This window comes from Struthio camelus, chromosome 2 (genome assembly GCF_040807025.1).
Source record: "Struthio camelus isolate bStrCam1 chromosome 2, bStrCam1.hap1, whole genome shotgun sequence".
NCBI lineage: Eukaryota > Metazoa > Chordata > Aves > Struthioniformes > Struthionidae > Struthio > Struthio camelus.
The window spans coordinates 26,949,134-26,965,943 of record NC_090943.1 but is presented as its reverse complement, the minus strand read 5'-3'; the positions used below and the strand labels follow the sequence as shown (position 1 = coordinate 26,965,943).

At 40.6% G+C, this 16,810-nt stretch overlaps 1 protein-coding gene across 10 annotated transcripts in view; it reads right to left on the bottom strand.

The window, feature by feature from the left end:
* AKAP9 (A-kinase anchoring protein 9) overlaps positions 1-10,613 on the bottom strand; it is a 125,164-nt gene extending 114,551 nt beyond the window's left edge. For 5 of the 10 annotated variants that reach the window (XR_011139610.1, XM_068934795.1, XM_068934794.1 and 2 more), the window contains exon 1: positions 10,380-10,575. Coding sequence is in view for 9 of the 10 variants with exons in the window: in XM_068934795.1 (XP_068790896.1) it covers positions 10,380-10,427 (48 nt within the window). In the remaining variant the exon portion in view is untranslated. Of the gene's footprint in view, positions 1-10,379 lie in introns of all 10 variants that reach the window. The other 5 variants (XM_068934792.1, XM_068934790.1, XM_068934798.1 and 2 more) reach the window with 5 other exon arrangements.
* Positions 10,614-16,810: the final 6,197 nt, after the last annotated feature.

Below are 16,810 nucleotides of genomic sequence, written 5' to 3'. Positions count from 1 at the left end.
CTGAGCCTTTTCCAAGCATTTGCCACCCACCTCAGCCAGGTACTGCCTACAGTGAGCTGTGCCTTCTTTCTACTACGCAAGTCAGTAAGGAAAATACCAACTGACACAATTAGGCCCCTGAAAGATTCTGCTTGAAAGACCACCGACTTTGAGAATAAGCCACTAAAACAAAAATAATTCTAAGAACAGTTTTTCATTTGGTTGTAACCATCAAATGATTATTATATCTAGACCGTGCTTTTAGCTTGCTTATAAAATCATCTCAGTGTCAAAAATCTACACCACACTAAGTGTTAGCAACAAGTTCTGCCTGGATCAGCCCTATTTACCAAAAGTTCCTCTTGTATTATCTGTTTTCCCCAAGGAGCTTAATTTAGACTAAATAACAACTCATTTAGACAAATCTAGTTCCTTTTGAGACTTTTCAGTCTTTTGAGACTCCCTGATAAGACCAGAGGTCTTACCGATGCCTGCAGCCTTGGTTATGGTGTATTATTAAAGCTTCTGGGGGGTGGGGTGGAACTGCTGTTTCTCCAAAAAACAAGAATATTAATCAGAATCCCACAAGAAACAAAACTGATCATTTTGGATGAACACCTGTAGTGTGGGAACTGCTCCTTCTTGTTGGATTCTAATCAATACTCCATTCCAGCTCATCTAGTCCATTCCTACATAACACACTGAATAATCAATTGCAAATGCCAATTAACTTAAAAAACTACAATATTCAGGCTCCTAATGAAATGCTTGCAGACAATCTGCATCTTAAAAGGTTCTGTCTATCCACACTTCTCTACATTGCTAGATGCAAGAAAACTTACTCCCAGAAGCATGTGCTATTTCTGGTTTGTGTTGATGCTGCAGGAATGGGGCTTCAGTCTGCTGCACGTTTTTTCTGATCAGGACACCTAAATTTAACAGTAGGGCATATTTATCTTTTCTCCTACACTACAACATTTAGTTTACATATAAACTAAACAAGGAAGAAGAGTGTACTAGAACTTGGCTGAAAAGTGTTGAAGAGACCGTTCTCTGGATGCTGGAAAAAAAGCATTAACTATCAAATTGCTGTCTGAGTCTCCACCTATTACCCTTAGTCCTGTTTAACTGTCCTGTGTAATTTAGCTTCTTTCTCCTAACAGGAAAAAAAAAAAAAAGTAATAGCAAAAGCTTTACTCTGCTGTAAGCCATTTTACTTGTATTTACATGGACTACTTCTAGCTTTTTTTCCCACTTTACAGTGTATCCTCTTACAAAGAAATGTATCTACTTCAGAGATATTTAAGGAGCAAAAATTGAGCAAGCTAACTTGAAAGGTAGAGAGACTATATTAAAAAAAAGAAATGAAGCACTAATAAGATCTGAATAGTTTTGCTCATATTTACATTTCTCATTAACAAAAGAAATCTGAAAGAAAAAGGCACTTTCAGAAATAATGGACTGTCTAAATACAGACTTTAATAAAAATCAACACAAGATCATCAGTTTTCTCAAGCCAAGCAGTGACATGGAATTACTACAGAATTTGAGGTTATATACTTGGCAACAAGACAAACAGCTTCTCAGCTACAAATCAACAGTTCAAATGCAGTTCAGGCTACGCAGGGAACAAGAGCCACTCCTTGATAATAAACACAAGTGATGTGATGACATCCACGCAGTTATCGGAGGCAATCATTTGACAACCATTAGTGTTGAGATTTTCAAAGTAGTCTGGAGAATTTATATACATTTTTAATAAATTATTGCAAGGAGTTCTGGCTGCCTCAGTGCTCTAACTTTGGATGCAACTAAATAAAACTTTAAATCTTCACTTCATAAAAAAGTAAGTTTTTGAAATGTGTTTTTCTTTCTACAAACTGGAAAGTACTTTAAAACAAGTCAGCTGAGCTGTACTTCCCATTTTTATCTAATTTTTAAATGAATTCATACCATGTGGCACGTCTGGCACTGAAGAGACAGAGTGAGAATAATGCCACCAAACTCAGTATATTTGTGAGATACAGCTCTGTGAGGAGCAGATCAGACATACGGGGAGAACCAACTGCATGCATTTTATGCTCAGTGTGCAAGACTTGACAGGCTTGTGTTATTTTAATGCGATGCTGAATTATTAGAGAGAAAAGTAGGCGCACGAGAGCACCGGTATTGCTCACAAAATTTCAGACAGACTTTACTTCTTTGTGGACCTTGCTTTTTTTAAAAAGGCACAAAGTTGAATTACTGGAATATATTCCAAGTAATGAAGAAAATCTAGGAAACAAATCCCCTCTGAAGAGTCTTGCTTAAAGATTTCCTTTATCTCTTAGAACACAGCTAACTGTGCTAGCTACTGCAACATACTATTTAACATATCCAGAGAGTTGTCTTGTTAGTTTTATGGAGCGTTACCTACAGCAGTAAGGTATTTCTCTTATATAACTTTTAATTTAAAATATACATTCTCAGTGGATGGTATTAATGTTAATTCAGCTACCTGACTCCAGCACTATAAATGAGTTTAATAATTCTTTCCTTGTTGCTTTGCAGTCAGAGGCAAGAGCTTTCTTCACAGAGAAGCAAGAGTTTGAGGACAACTAAACGCTTCAAAAACAAAACTAGGCCTAAATCAAGTGACAACCATTTCTGTTAAGTTACAGCCTACCAGAAAAGTCAAATGTCGGTAAGCTCTCTTGCAATTTAATCTGCTTATTTTCTGTAACACCTGTTTATCAATATTTGCACAGAAGTGGGCTCAGAATCCCATCTGCTCTGACTCTTCAATTTCAGTAACTTTTGGGGCTTTTTACCTCAGGATTGTAGTTTTGGAGATACCGAGTAATTAGCCATGACAGTTTAGTCTTCATCAAATGCATTTTCCATTGTGAATATTGCCAAGGCGGTATACAACCTCTAAAATTATCACCTCTAATTGTGAAGACTCTTATATTTCTTCATGTATTGAGATTTGGGAGCATGGTCCAAGAGACTACCTCCTTGCTGTTTTATGACCATGCAACATCTTAGGGTTATTACAATTGTTCTGTAGTCACTTCCCCTACTTTCCAAGCTTGATATTTTGTTTCCAGATTGTCATATTTATTTGTCCAGCTGACAACTTCTGTATTTGTTCTCTTCAGAAGCTTGCTGGGGTTTCTCTTCATAAGAGAGGAAGAGCAGGAAAAAAAGACAGCACACTTCTCAGAAGCAAAAGAGTTCTAAGAAATCTTAAAATTTTACCAAACACTTGTGTCCTTTCTCCACTGGTTGTAGAAAAGGCAGTTAATACTATAAAATGTTGTCTTCCTAAGAAATCATGTGAAAATGAAGACTAAGGTTTCTTCTGAGAAACAAGAAAAAAAGAACCCCCATCAAAATATGGCATGCTAGGACTTTGCCGTAAACATACAAGCGTCTCATCACAGTAAGCTTTAAGATAGATTTGTCGTGTGTTTCAGCTTTCAGCACAGTAGTCAAAAGACTGCATTTATCAGATGCATTTTATTGAACTGTGATTCATTTATCAAACTATTTGCAAATATATTTGCAAATTCAAAGTATTCCATTAGCCGGTTCCAGTAACTATATGATTTAGAAACAATGGAAAAAATATATTGAAAACTCTACCTATGGGGCAGAAAATTAAATTCGAGCTTTCAGCTGCTATGAGGATGCCCAATAATTATGCTATTAATATATAATCTTATATTGAAAATAAAGTAGGATAATAAAGGTGGACCTACTTCAGCAGCCTACTTTTGTCCTCATTTTTCTCAGATATTTCACTATTCCAAAGAGCAAGATGCTATAGTAACCATATATTATTCCTCAGCTGATGTCTGTCCAGACAAATATTTAAAAGCACACACTTATAAGGATATTTTGGGTGCAAAAAATACAGGACTTTTTGGTAACACCTACAGACATCAGAAGGTCCAATTTGTTTCCCTTAGAATATCAGATGCTTCAGTGAAATCACTTTAGAAAGAATTTCTGGTAGTGATCATGCTTATTTTCAAATCAGTATTAAAAAAACCCATTTCTGGTAGTGATCATGCTTATTTCAAATCAGTATTAAAAAAAACAATTTCTGGTAGTGATCACACTTATTTTCAAATCAGTATTAAAAAAAAACAAACCAAACCAACAATAACAAAAAAAAAAACTTGTCTAAATACTGTTGCAACTGAAGGGAAAATAATGCTGCCTTAATTAGACATCTTGCTATTGTGACACCCACATTAAGAAAATAAAGAGTTAGGAAAGCAGACTATAAAAACAGGAAAGAGAATTTTGCTGAAATGAACATCTTGAATGTAGGTGAAGAGCTATTTCATGTTTTCTTCTCTGTAACTCCTACTCTTTACACATAAAGCAGCAAAAAAACATACTGAATTCCATTTTTATAATGTAATTTTGGCTTTCAGAGTGCTAAGAACACTGTGTTGTCTTATTTCTCCATTTTTGTGAAAAAGGGCAAATTCAGTAGACATCTTGGATTAAGGTTCAATTTTTTCTAAACTGTGTACAGAACAAAGGTTATTTTGAAATGATATTTACCTGTATCCTCAGAACAGAGCAAGTATTAAATCAAGCTCATTCTACTTTGCATCACTAATGTAAGGTAGTCAGCTAGTTTAGAGTCTTGAATGTGTGTATTTGCAATAGCATTTAAATTATTAAGGCCTGTATCAAAAGCAAGAATAGAACTCTGGAACGTGGGACTAGGGATCACACCCATGAAACAGAAGGAAACGGAGAACATACTGACAAAAAGTGCTAGGAATACCAGCTGCTAGAGAGACAGGAATCCAGAATTTCAACTCAAGTACTATTTTTTTTTTTTTTTTTTTTTTTTTTACAGGGACCAAATAATGTCTGGAAGCAACTTGAAGAAAAACACATTTAAATACACAAGGGTCTTGAGGTGGGTTTTTTTTTTAGGGAAAAAACCCACTAAGAAAACCCTAATGAGGAGGTAGCTCTTTTATTCTCAAGAGAGCATCAAAGTCCTATTAAAAACTTCAATCATTAGGCTGCCTATCCCTATTTGTCCTCATCCTTGAGTCCATTTCTTTGTTATAGTGCTTTTTCATGGTTTCACTGCACTCTCCTGCTTCTTTAAAAACAAACAGATCAGGTAGTTTTGATTCACAGCTGCTCAGCTAAAGCTCACCCACACCTTTCCAGGAGACTCTTGTAAGTTAGCCTACGTCCTCCTCAAATTTCTTCCCGTCTTGTCCAATACACATACATCATCTTCGGATACAGACATACCCCTATATCATCACCATTCTGGGAACTTTTAGGCCACATAGTTCTCCTCCATAATTTGTGAAGAGTGCTAGTAAGCAGTGGGGCGTTATGACGAAATGAGTACTTCAAAATACAGTTGGATACGATTTATTTTAAAAGTAAAGCAGATTAAGAAAGCGCAGACCAAAAAGGAAAATTCCTGTTTCTAGGGTTCTGTTTAACTCTATTTGATCGACTTACTGGAGGCAAACAGAAGATAAGCAAAATGAGTAGTCTGTAAAGCAAAATAAGGCAGGTTAGTAGTCTAGTTCTTAATGAAATCTAAGGTTCTAATTTATTTTTTCCCCCCTCTGTGATGAAGCACTCTTAATAACCAGGGAAATACTGTCTCTTTTTCCCTTCTTCAGGTAAATTACAGGGGATCTTAAAGGGCTGTGTTTTATAAACACAATCTATATGTTAAATTATGCTGGGCATGTTAAACTAGACCTTTAATTACCCCGGAGCATAATCATTCCATACTTTGCTTTAGTCTTTTAAATTAAAAACTGATCAACAGCTTTGTCTGAAAGATCTGAAATTTCTCAGTCTCATGCGCTCAGACGAGGAGGTAAAAATCTTTTTCTTCCCTCAAAAAAGTATGACGCAAGTATGCAAGTAGGAAGCATTCTCAGATGCTAACAGGCAATATTATTTTAGTTATATTATACCATTCTTATCTTCACCCACCACAAACATTCACATACATGACCAGAAGACAAAATAGGTAATTATTCCTTCTTACTATTCAATTTGTGAAAGCATCTTATCAAATTAGCTATAGAACCTGTAATACTTGTCTACCGAGCATCACCAGAGCTTCACAAAGCAACTTTACTGTTCTGTCTGCTCAGTGATTCTCCGGTAGCGATCAAAAGCTTTTTACATTGCTTATTCTGTGCTCAAGTGTTTAACTAATCCAGATAGCTCCTTAATTTCTTAAGGCTTATTAACAATTGCATGTTTTCTTCAACTCTAGCAGCAAGAATGTTTTACAACCATGCACCGAACTGTGAAACTCAGGACATGAAATAAAGCTATTTCTAGCATAAGACCTTAAGTCCTGAACCAACCTGAAGCTGAGGAGAACTTACAAAGTAAATTGGTAAGTATCTTCCCCCCCCACCCCCAGAGGGGGAACAAACAAATAAAAAATAGCTAAGGAGCACACCGTTCCCCAACACAAATTTAACCAAGATCCTCAACATGAGAAAAGCATATAGTTAAATACTTTAGGAACAAAATTTCAGTATTGTAAAATGGACTCTCTTATAAAACTGGCTTTGGACTGCTTCAAATCTCTTAATTTTACCAGCTATAACACTTGCGTGTTTCAGTGCCTTCCGAAAGTATGCCTTCTATCTGGCCTTCTCTATAAAACTGCCAGACTGCCTGCCTTTTAATATGTTTATATATACAAATAAAACCAGAACTTTTAAGGACTTTTCAAAAGTTTTGCCAAAATACTCTTAGCCATTTTCTCACAAGGTCATCTGAGTCCCCGCAGTTGTCATTCTGAAGCTAGCAAACGACTCCATAGAGTTTTGAAAGTTGATCAAAATAGTGCAAAATCTTGGTAAGAAAAGCCAGCTGCTAAGCTGCTAAATAAATATATGAAATTAACATATCCAATTATCGTAAATAGCATCCACTTTAATGTTAGATGAGATTTCCAAGCAAACTGATACACGTGCATGCACAGATACTATGCGTGTTTGTAAATATCACACCAAGATTTTCATCAATCACCTAGTCTAGTCTTTTGTAAAATCAGGTAAGTCTACGCTATCTCAGGCAGTCAACAATATTCTAGAATCTCTGAAGTAAGGCACACAACATAGCTGATTGATTTCTAATTTCATTGCGTTTTTGGGCACTGATCAACTTAACAGTACATATCTAATACTTCCCTTGCTGGCACACATTTCACTTCCACCTTCTATCACAGTCCACATGGTTTCCCTTAACTAGCTGTTCTGACAAACATCTTTCTTGGATTCTAACCAATACTTTCCTTTCTCCAACATAATCAATTTCAGATCTAAGATGAAATTGCTTGTTTTGGAAGACGGGAGATTTCTAAAGGCACAAGAGAGACCACTTTAATGAGTAAAGGAGACAGACATCTACAGAGGCAAGGTTAATATTCAGCATATTCATCTTATGGCAAGGAAAATGAATGACTATAGGCCTGGAAAAGGGAGCGTGTAATTTACTGCGCTTAAGTTTCATGCATCCCTTGCTTTTGTGGGATTTTCAAAGCCAGAATAGCAACATAAGTTGTCACTCTCATGAAAAAGATTTGCTGTATTCTTAAAAAAAAAAAAAAAAAAAAGAGAGAGAAAGAAAAACATCAGCAAATACACATGAACGTTGGTGAATCTCCATTAAGAGCTTTTTATTCCATTTTTTTAAATGGTCTACTGGAGAAGGCTGATGTGTTCGTACAGAGCCAGGCTTGCGTACACTTAGCTCCATTCAATCAAGAGAAGACACACAAAGCAGCTTCTCATTTCCAACATGAATAAAAAAGACTCAAAGAAAAGGACCTTCCTTTGCACAAAACCCATTTGATATACGCTTCTCTACGCAAGCTTTGTGCAGACAGACAGAATTCTAACACAACATCAAGAATAAAATAAAAAATAAGTAAAGTTCCACAGCAAGTAAGTTCACAGAAAACCAAATTTCAAAGCTTTCCTACTGAAAATTATGATCAGAAAACAACCAGACGATTGTTTAACAGAAAATTCATTTTGCATAAACTGAAATTTCGTAGTAGTTAGCTATCTACTTTAGAGAAAAAAAACAAGAACATAAGTCCCATTTTCGAATAACAAATCCACTGTCGAACCTCCATAGCGTCTACTAGACTCTTCTACTGGCTTCCCTCAACTACCAACATCCATCCCACAGTTTACGTCATATCTTATTTATACGTAAAATGTATTATTTCTGAGAGCAACAGCAAGGTATCTGAAGTAAAGCAATATCTGCTTTTAGCACAATACATACTGTAATATATTTTTCCAGCTATCTTATTTAAAGAACATTCAGTGGTTAGGCTCAAAAGGTTTTTGGATGCATGCTACTATGGTTTGCATTACAAACATCAAAGTTTGGCATCAAAGCCAAACAATGTGGGGAGCAATACTGAGCACAGTACTGTGAATGTGTTTATATGGGGAAGGGGACAGAGGGAGGAGAGAAGTGGCTGGAGGAGCAGTTGCTACTTCCATTCTCAGCTAACAGAATTTCTTCCATCTTCATCAGCGATGCTTGTCACTGGAAGAGCGTAACGTAGCCTCTGCAGTACAACAAATTTACTTATACCACTCACGTGTAAAAAAGGCATAAATAGAAGACTAATGAAAATCGGAACAACTGACACTGCTTTTATAGTCCCTTACCACGTAAATCACATAGATTTAAAAATTTATAATGACTTAAACCACAAGGGATGTTTAAAAGCATGGTATATGCAAGTCTTCAGGCAAATACTTACAGGAAGGTCGTCATTAGGTTTCAGTCAGAGAAGGCTAGAAGGGTGAGAGTTATGACTGTTCCTAAAGTGCAACAAAACTACTAAAATGTATACATGTATTTTCTCAAAATAAGATGGAAACCACTGCATTTATGCTGGAGTCCTGGCTTTGGGTTGACTTTTCAGTAATTGTCAGACAGGGACAGAAAGATATACATCCCAGTGAAATTTGCCATTGTTACAAATCACAAGAACAATGAGAGATTTACCTCAACCTTTTTCTTTGTGGACTACTTTTTAATTTTCTGAAAAAGAATTAGCCATGCTAGGTGCAAAAGAACGCAAGACTGCCACCAGTACCAGCCACCTGATCTGTCCCAGTATCTTTTAAAAGCACTGCATAACATCATTTTTGCTCTAAGCGTTTAAGAACAAATTCTTCTATATACAGTTCCATATACAAGAGTTTCTTGATACTTTTGACCACTGCTTCAAGAGAAACAGAAACAGGTGCAGAGTTACAAAAAGTTTATGATAACACAGCAAAAATATCTATTCAGTACTTAACAGCTGAACTACTGCTACTTTTCTGCAGATTATAACAGCAAGACAATGCTGCTATTTTGTAGCTTTATCTTTGTTTTTTCTTTTCACTAGGTGCACTGCTAGCCTATGCCAAGTTAAATCTGCATCTTCGTGAATGACTGATTTACAAGGTTCTAAATCTACCCTTTAGCAATAATTGCTGGGAGGAACAAAGCGATACTGAATGTCAAAACACTTTTACCTTATTTATTTACGAGTGCTGATAATGGCCTTATGCCACTGACCGTATCACAGCTTTTTAAATTAAGACGGATGAACTCTTAGATCACGGTTAACTCGGGCCTGTTGCCCACAAGGTGAAGAAGTGCTTTACAGCCAGGGTGTACTGAGCCGCACTGAAGAGTAAAACCATAAGCTCCCGATTAACACCCCGATGAGCAGGCTACCTACAGTATAAGCAGCTGCCCGTGCAGTGACCACGGCACGCTAAGCCTCCGGGAACCACTGGCTTCAAGGTGATGAGACCTTACCGTTAACTTCTGGAAGCCACTCACATTTATACTATCCGGCGTATTAAAATAACTGACAAACGCACCGCACCACATGAGATGGAAGCGTCTTTAACTCCCTGCCTCCTAATACCATCTCACCGCATTAGTGCCACACTGAGAGCCAGCTGGCGTTTTTTCAAACTTCCTGGAAGGTTTTATAGGATTTTTGTTTCAGGGAGTTGCTCGGTTTTAAAAGGCAAACGGGAATGTGCGTGGCAAGTTTAAAGGGGTAACGAGCTCAGCTCTGCTGCTCCTCGGCCCTTCCCCGGTTCCGCGGGGCAGGCGGCGCGGGGCCCTGCCGGGGGGGGGGGGGGGGCTGCTGCCGCCCCCGCCAGAGAAGCGGCCCGGAGCCCCCAGCCGCTCCCCAGCGCAGCCCCAGCGGCGGCGGCGCAGGCAGCACAAAGCGCCTCCTCCGCCCGCCGCTTTGTTCGCCGCGGGCCGCCGAGCCGAGCCCCTGCCGCGCTCCCCCGCCCCCCGGCCCTGCCTCTCCGGCCCCCTCGGCCGCCACCACCGCCGCTTCTCACCTTGGCTTTCCCAGCCTCCAGCTTCTTGAGCCGCTCCTCGTCCTCCATGGCGCCTGTGCGGGCAGAGCAGAGCGTTACCGGCGGCCGGAGGCGGGCCCACCCCGCCCCCGCGGCACAGCCCGGCGCGGCGCGCACACCCTCGCGCGCTCCTGCCGTCTCACAGCGACGGGCGCTGCCGTGGCGGAGCCACCGGCGCCGCCATCTTCCTCTCCACGTAAACACGCGGCCGCGGAAAGTGACGTGGCCGCCGCCTGCTCCTCCTCCAGCCGCCGCCGTCCCTTCCCGCTCCCTCCCTCCCGGCAGCCGGCCCCGCGCCCGCGGCAGGTGTGGCCGGCGCCGCCTGTGCCCCTGCCGCTGCCCCGACGGGCGCCGCGCCGAGCCCGGGCAGAGGCGGCAGGCGGCGCTGCCCCGGCCGCGGCCCCGCACCTGACGGACGCCTCCGGCGAGGGGCCTGAGGCGCTGCGGAGCCACCCGCGCCCGGCGCGGGCACGGCCGCGGCCTCCCCGCCGAGAGAGCGGGGGGCACCGGCAGGGACGGGCTGCTCGCGGCGGGAGGAACGGCGAGGGGCGGCCGCTCCCCCCGAAACAACGGCGTTGGCGAGGGGCCGGCGGTCCTGGGGCCCCTTCGTACAAAAACCCGAACGGACAGTAGCGGAGTTCGGGGGGGCTGCCGCATTGTGTCTTGCGCAGCCCGCCCTCTGCGGCTACAGTGCTGACCTCATGTAAGAGACGTTGAAATAGTTCTGTTAGAAATCACAGTAGGCCGTTTGGCACGTGGCAGTTAAATGCTAACACAATTTCTATACCTCATCAGTCAATAGAAGCAATATTCTGGGATTGCTTAATGTTATCGAGTGAACGTGTGCCTTGCAAGGCTAATAGGAAATTGCATTACATGTTTGTGACGTGCTTTTTCTTTCATTTCCCTGTGGGGTGAGTGTTACTGCTGTTGAGGTGATGGACGGCACTGATGCACACGTTCCTGGCGGCCCTTCTCTGTTGGTGTGCAGCAGCTGCATGTGAACAAGCACATTCCTTATTCTGCATTTGGAACCATTCCGCCGTATTAAACGTGAAATCCAAAACTGCATTTACGTCTCAGACTTGCCGATCTTTTTAACACAATTCACCTTTTCCACTAAATGTTTGTTTTTCAGTGTAAAATTTATGTACTGTATTTAATATATGTTCTTCCTTTGCTTTAATTTTCCAGCAAAGCCCAGATGCACCAAAAAAATGGCAACAGGAAAAACTATTTGCACAGTATTACTGACCAGGACCAAGAGGAAAAATACTAGGACTCCAAGCAGAAAAATTCCACACCCATATTACTGCCAAAGTAAACTAAACCTGTAATCTGAAATGAAATTTTTAAAGTTTTCCTCACTGCTCCTAAAAGAAAGTACACTTCACAGAAAAGTTTGAAATCATCTGTTGCTCAGTACATGTATTGTGTATTGCTGTATTTACAACATAATAGCCTACAAACTGCAGTAGAAAAGGAAATGAATGCCATTAATGTCAAAAGAAGATGATGCCATCCTATGGAAGGCAATAGTATACTTTGCTCTGTATTTGAAACAAGCACATGTTTCAGTTACAATTCTCGGGCCTCGCTATTGCATTGCAGGAAAAGCACGTTATAGAAAAAAAGCAAATGAAAATGAAATTAATAATTAAAGAAGAAATATTTTTATAGAAATAAAAATTGATTTGAGATCCTTTCTGGAAAACATGTTCTCAAGTTAGCAGAAGAAACACTTCACTCAGGCCCTTCACAGAGAATCCAAAGGCCCTGAGGAAAAAAATCACTTTTTCTGTGCAAATGAAATTCCTCTTGGCTGAAGGAGTCTAGTGTCACTGAACTAGCTGTTAGGTGTCAGTAAAATTTCACACGTGCATTATGTGATAGTAATTTCACCTTGATAGTAATTTCTTATCAGTAAACATCACATTTAAATGATAATTACAAACTCCTCAAATCCCATAATTAAATGGGTTCTTGAGTTAAAGCTAAGAACCAATGCGTCTAATTTTTCTCTCAGTTACGAGGCTTATATCCATGTAATTCTAATGGATTTCAGCTGAACACCTAATTCATGGCAATGAAAGTGAAAAAATCAGACAGACAAACTATAGAGTACTGTGGAAATTACTATTGCATAAAATATCCCAGAAGATAATATTTCTTTATTTTTTTGCAAAGGAACTGGGCTTTCTAAGAAAGAAAAAAATCAAATACAGTATGATTTCCTACTTCAGTTGTGTTAAATTCCTATTTTAAGAATTTATGCAAGGCTAGCTGACTGGAATTCAAAACTTGGTCAGGTTTCTATACTTTCAGGTATAGAAAGGCTTGCTTGCTTAACTCTCAGAAATGACCAATAATATTCACCTTCCTGAGCGTGGAAGACACTGTTGAAGAGTCTGGATTACAAATAATCAATATTTTGAAGTAACTTTCTAATGCTCATTGAAGGCACATAAATTAAACATGTGTAAGCTGCTTTCAGCAGTAGCATATGTGAAGTGAACCTGAGTTACTTGGTAGACTGTACATCTGATACTCTCTAAAATATGAATGACTACTGTTTTGGCCAAAGGTTATTTTTACAGAGAAATATATTTATTGTTGGAAATATTTGTAAATAACTACACTGAACTAACTGTGAATATCAAACCTAGTTTTTAGATGTGTTGCTCTGTAAACAAGGACGAAGGCCTCTTCACCTCTAGCGTTTTTCTGTAATGATGAAACTCTACCTCTTTCCTATCCCTTTTGTTTCCTTTATTCACTGTTCAGTGAAGGCATGTCTGGTGACTCAATGGACTGCAAAGTGGACTTCAGTGGATTGCAAAACCAAAAGATGAAGCTGAAGGACAACTTGTGACAGTCACTAATTTCTAGTTAGGGTACTCAAATTCTTTCACAATCCACGGAAGCCAGAATCAGAAAGGACTATCAGACCATAGCATGCTGCTGGTAGATCAGGTGTGTAAAAAGGGTGCAAAATTACAAAATATCAGAGGCCTAAACTGATAATACAATCTCTTACAGCAACAACTAAGGACCTCAGATACTCTCTGTTTTCAAGCATCATAATAATCAGCAATACCACTGAATAATGAGACTATCCAACTCTGCTTTATTTCATTCAATAACAACAACGAAGTAGTGAAATGGAAATCTCCCTCATGAACTACATGAGAGTCCCCGAACTAGTTCAAAATAAACAAACAAACAAGCTGTATCACATCAGTCAGATGTTTTCTTAATGCCGATACAATGACCATGCCAGTTTACGTGTCTTAAGAAAGCTAAAAGTGTATTTCCTCGTCAACGTGTGTATTGATTCACTGTAATGCAGTAGAGTAGTCCTCCTGGCAATGGATATGCAACCTCTGATAAAAATGCCTAACTGTTCTTTTGTGACACTAGATCTGATGTACAAAGCCTACCTGACAGGAAAATACATTGGATTTTAGTGAACGTTAAATTGATGGAGTGATGTGAAAATGAGAGACACCTCCATCTGAGAGGTGACTGTGCCAGAGGCATTATTTGATCAGGATCCCACTATGTTCAATGAAAGCAGATGCAGAGTTTTATTTACTGATAGTAAGACAGGGCCTCAGTGCTTACCTGTCATAGTGCTTATAACAAAAAAAAATCATTTGCCTCCATCTCAGTGTGAGATTGTACAAAGAATGTGAGGTTACCAATGACTAGCTTACCTCTGCCTCTGCACCAGCTCTGTCCCTTCCCATCTGCTCCACAGCTGCACTGAGCATGGCTGCAGCTGCTTTGTTGCTATGGTTGCAACAGGCAGGTGATTTAGGTTACATGTGTAAAGCTCATAATTTCAGAGACTCATTGTAGGTACTGCTGAGGGAGCGTTACAAAAGCAAATTAATTTGCTGTTAGCAAGTGCAACTCAATGCAAATTATGGGTAGAACTTGGCCAACTGTCTTTAGATATTATATCTATGTGTCATACAAGCATTTTATAAAAACTCTGCCACTTTTACCTCAGGGATTTTTCAAGTATGTTATTTGTCAGGACTACCTTATAAGGTGTTTTAGGAGCAGACAAGTGTTCTCTCCTTAAAAGCATGGCAGAACAAATGCCATTATAGTCTAGCGAGGCTTGGTGGTTAACAGGTAGGGGAAGTAGAGATGTAAGGAAAACTTTAGGATTTAAAGAGAAAATAGGGTATTTTTTCCTTTCAAGAATCAGTGGAGAAGCATGGCTATATGAAAAATTATCAAATGTGGCAATCAAGGTCTCAAGTGACAGCTCAAATTTCTATTTTTTTTAAACGAAAAAAGACATCTAAGGCCATGAAACAGCATGAGCACTGATTAAGAAAACAGAGTTCCAACGTACAGAGAACCAGTTACCAAAAAAGTAAAATTTGTATTAAACGGTATCTGCAGCTGTGAAGATAAACAAATTTGTATCAAACATCACAATCAATGCCCCACCAAACGGATAGTTTTAGTCACTACTCAGCATGTGTTTTGCTTTATAAATTAAAATAAATTTTATTGAATTTTGTTAGATCAGGTGGCAGTAGACATCAGACACTACCCACTTGCACGCATATATGCGATCCAGGCATTCACTCAATACTTGCACAAAAGTGAGCTTGCTAACATGCTTCAGTCACACACAGTCCTAAGTCCAACACAAAAGTGTTTTTTCCTGTTTCCAAACAAACCTTTTTTCTTCTGCTGAAAAGAGAGTAAAAACCTCATTAAAAAGTTGTAAAGCACAGACCTCTCGTGATATTACAGTAATACATACCTCCTGGAGATGCATGCCTTTGTTTTCCGAATCCTGGAGTTGTACAGCTTATACTTTGACAAATTGTAAGCTCCACATATCTTTTTTTTGGCATATTGGAGTCTATTCCTTATCTTTTATCTTTAGTGAAGACAAATACTGTAGTATTTGGTTGCTGCTTTGATGTAAGTAGAGTAGCTACAAAAAAGCAAGACTCTTCAAGTAAGAAGTTTTGTGAGATGAATAATTTATTCTGCAGGCATAATATTTCAGGGAAGGTAATTTAAGAAAGCTTGCAACCAATACGACTAATTATAAAGGATACAGAGAAGGCAGAGTTATTGAATGCTGCCTTTGCTTCCGTCTTCACTGCTAAGGCCAGTCCTGAGGAATTCCAGACCTTGGAGACAAGAGAGGAAGGCTGGAGAAAGGAAGACTCTCCCTTGGTTGAGGAGGATCAGGTTAGAGATCTTTTGTCCAAACTTGACATCCATAAATCCATGGGCCCCGATGGGATGCACCCACGAGTGCTGAGGGAGCTGGCGGATGTTATCGCTAGGCCACTCTCCATCATCTTGGAAAGGTCCTGGAGATCTGGAGAGGTGCCTGAGGACTGGAAGAAAGCCAATGTCACGCCAGTCTTCTAAAAGGGCAAGAAGGAGGAGCCAGGAAACTACAGGCCTGTCAGCCTCACCTCCATCCCTGGAAAGGTGATGGAACAGCTCCTCCTGAAGGTTATCACTAAGCATCTGGAGGACAAGAAGGTGATCAGGAGTAGTCAGCATGGATTCACAAAAGGGAAATCATGCTTGACCAATCAGGAAGATCAGGAAGAGTGGGCTAGATGAGTGGACGGTGAGGTGGATTGAGAACTAGCTGAATGGCCGAGCTCAGAGGGTTGTGGTGAATGGCGCAGAGTCAAGTTGGAGGCCTGTGGCTAGTGGTGTCCTCCAGGGGTCAGTCCTGGGGCCAGTCTTGTTCAACATATTCATCAATGACCTGGAGGAAGGCACAGAGTGCACCCTCAGCAGCAAGTTTGCTGATGATACTAAACTGGGGGGAGAGGCTAACACACCAGAAGGCTGTGCTGCCATTCAGAGGGACCTGGACAGGCTGGAGAGCTGGGCGGAGAGGAACCTCATGAAGTTCAACAAAGGCAAGTGCAAGGTCCTGCACCTAGGCAGGAATAATCCCCTGCACCAGTACAGGCTGGGGGTTGACCTGCTGGAAAGTAGCTCTGCAGAGAAGGACCTGGGAGTGCTGGTGGATAACAAGTTAAGCATGAGCCAGCAGTGTGCCCTTGTGGCCAAGAAGGCCAATGGTATCGTGGGGTGCCTTAGGCAGAGTGTTGCCAGCAGGTCGAGGGAGGTGATCCTGCCCCTCTCCTCAGCCCTGGGGAGGCCTCCCCTGGAGTACTGTGTCCAGTTCTGGGCTCCCCACTACAAGAGAGACATGGCACTCCTGGAGAGAGTCCAGCGGAGGGCTACCAAGATGATTAGAGGGCTGGAGCACCTCTCCTATGAAGAAAGACTGCAAGAGCTGGGCCTGTTCAGCCTGGAGAAGAGAAGATTGAGAGGGGATCTCATCAACGTGTACAAGTATCTGAAGGGGGAGTGTCAAGAGGATGAGGCCAGCCTCTTCTCTG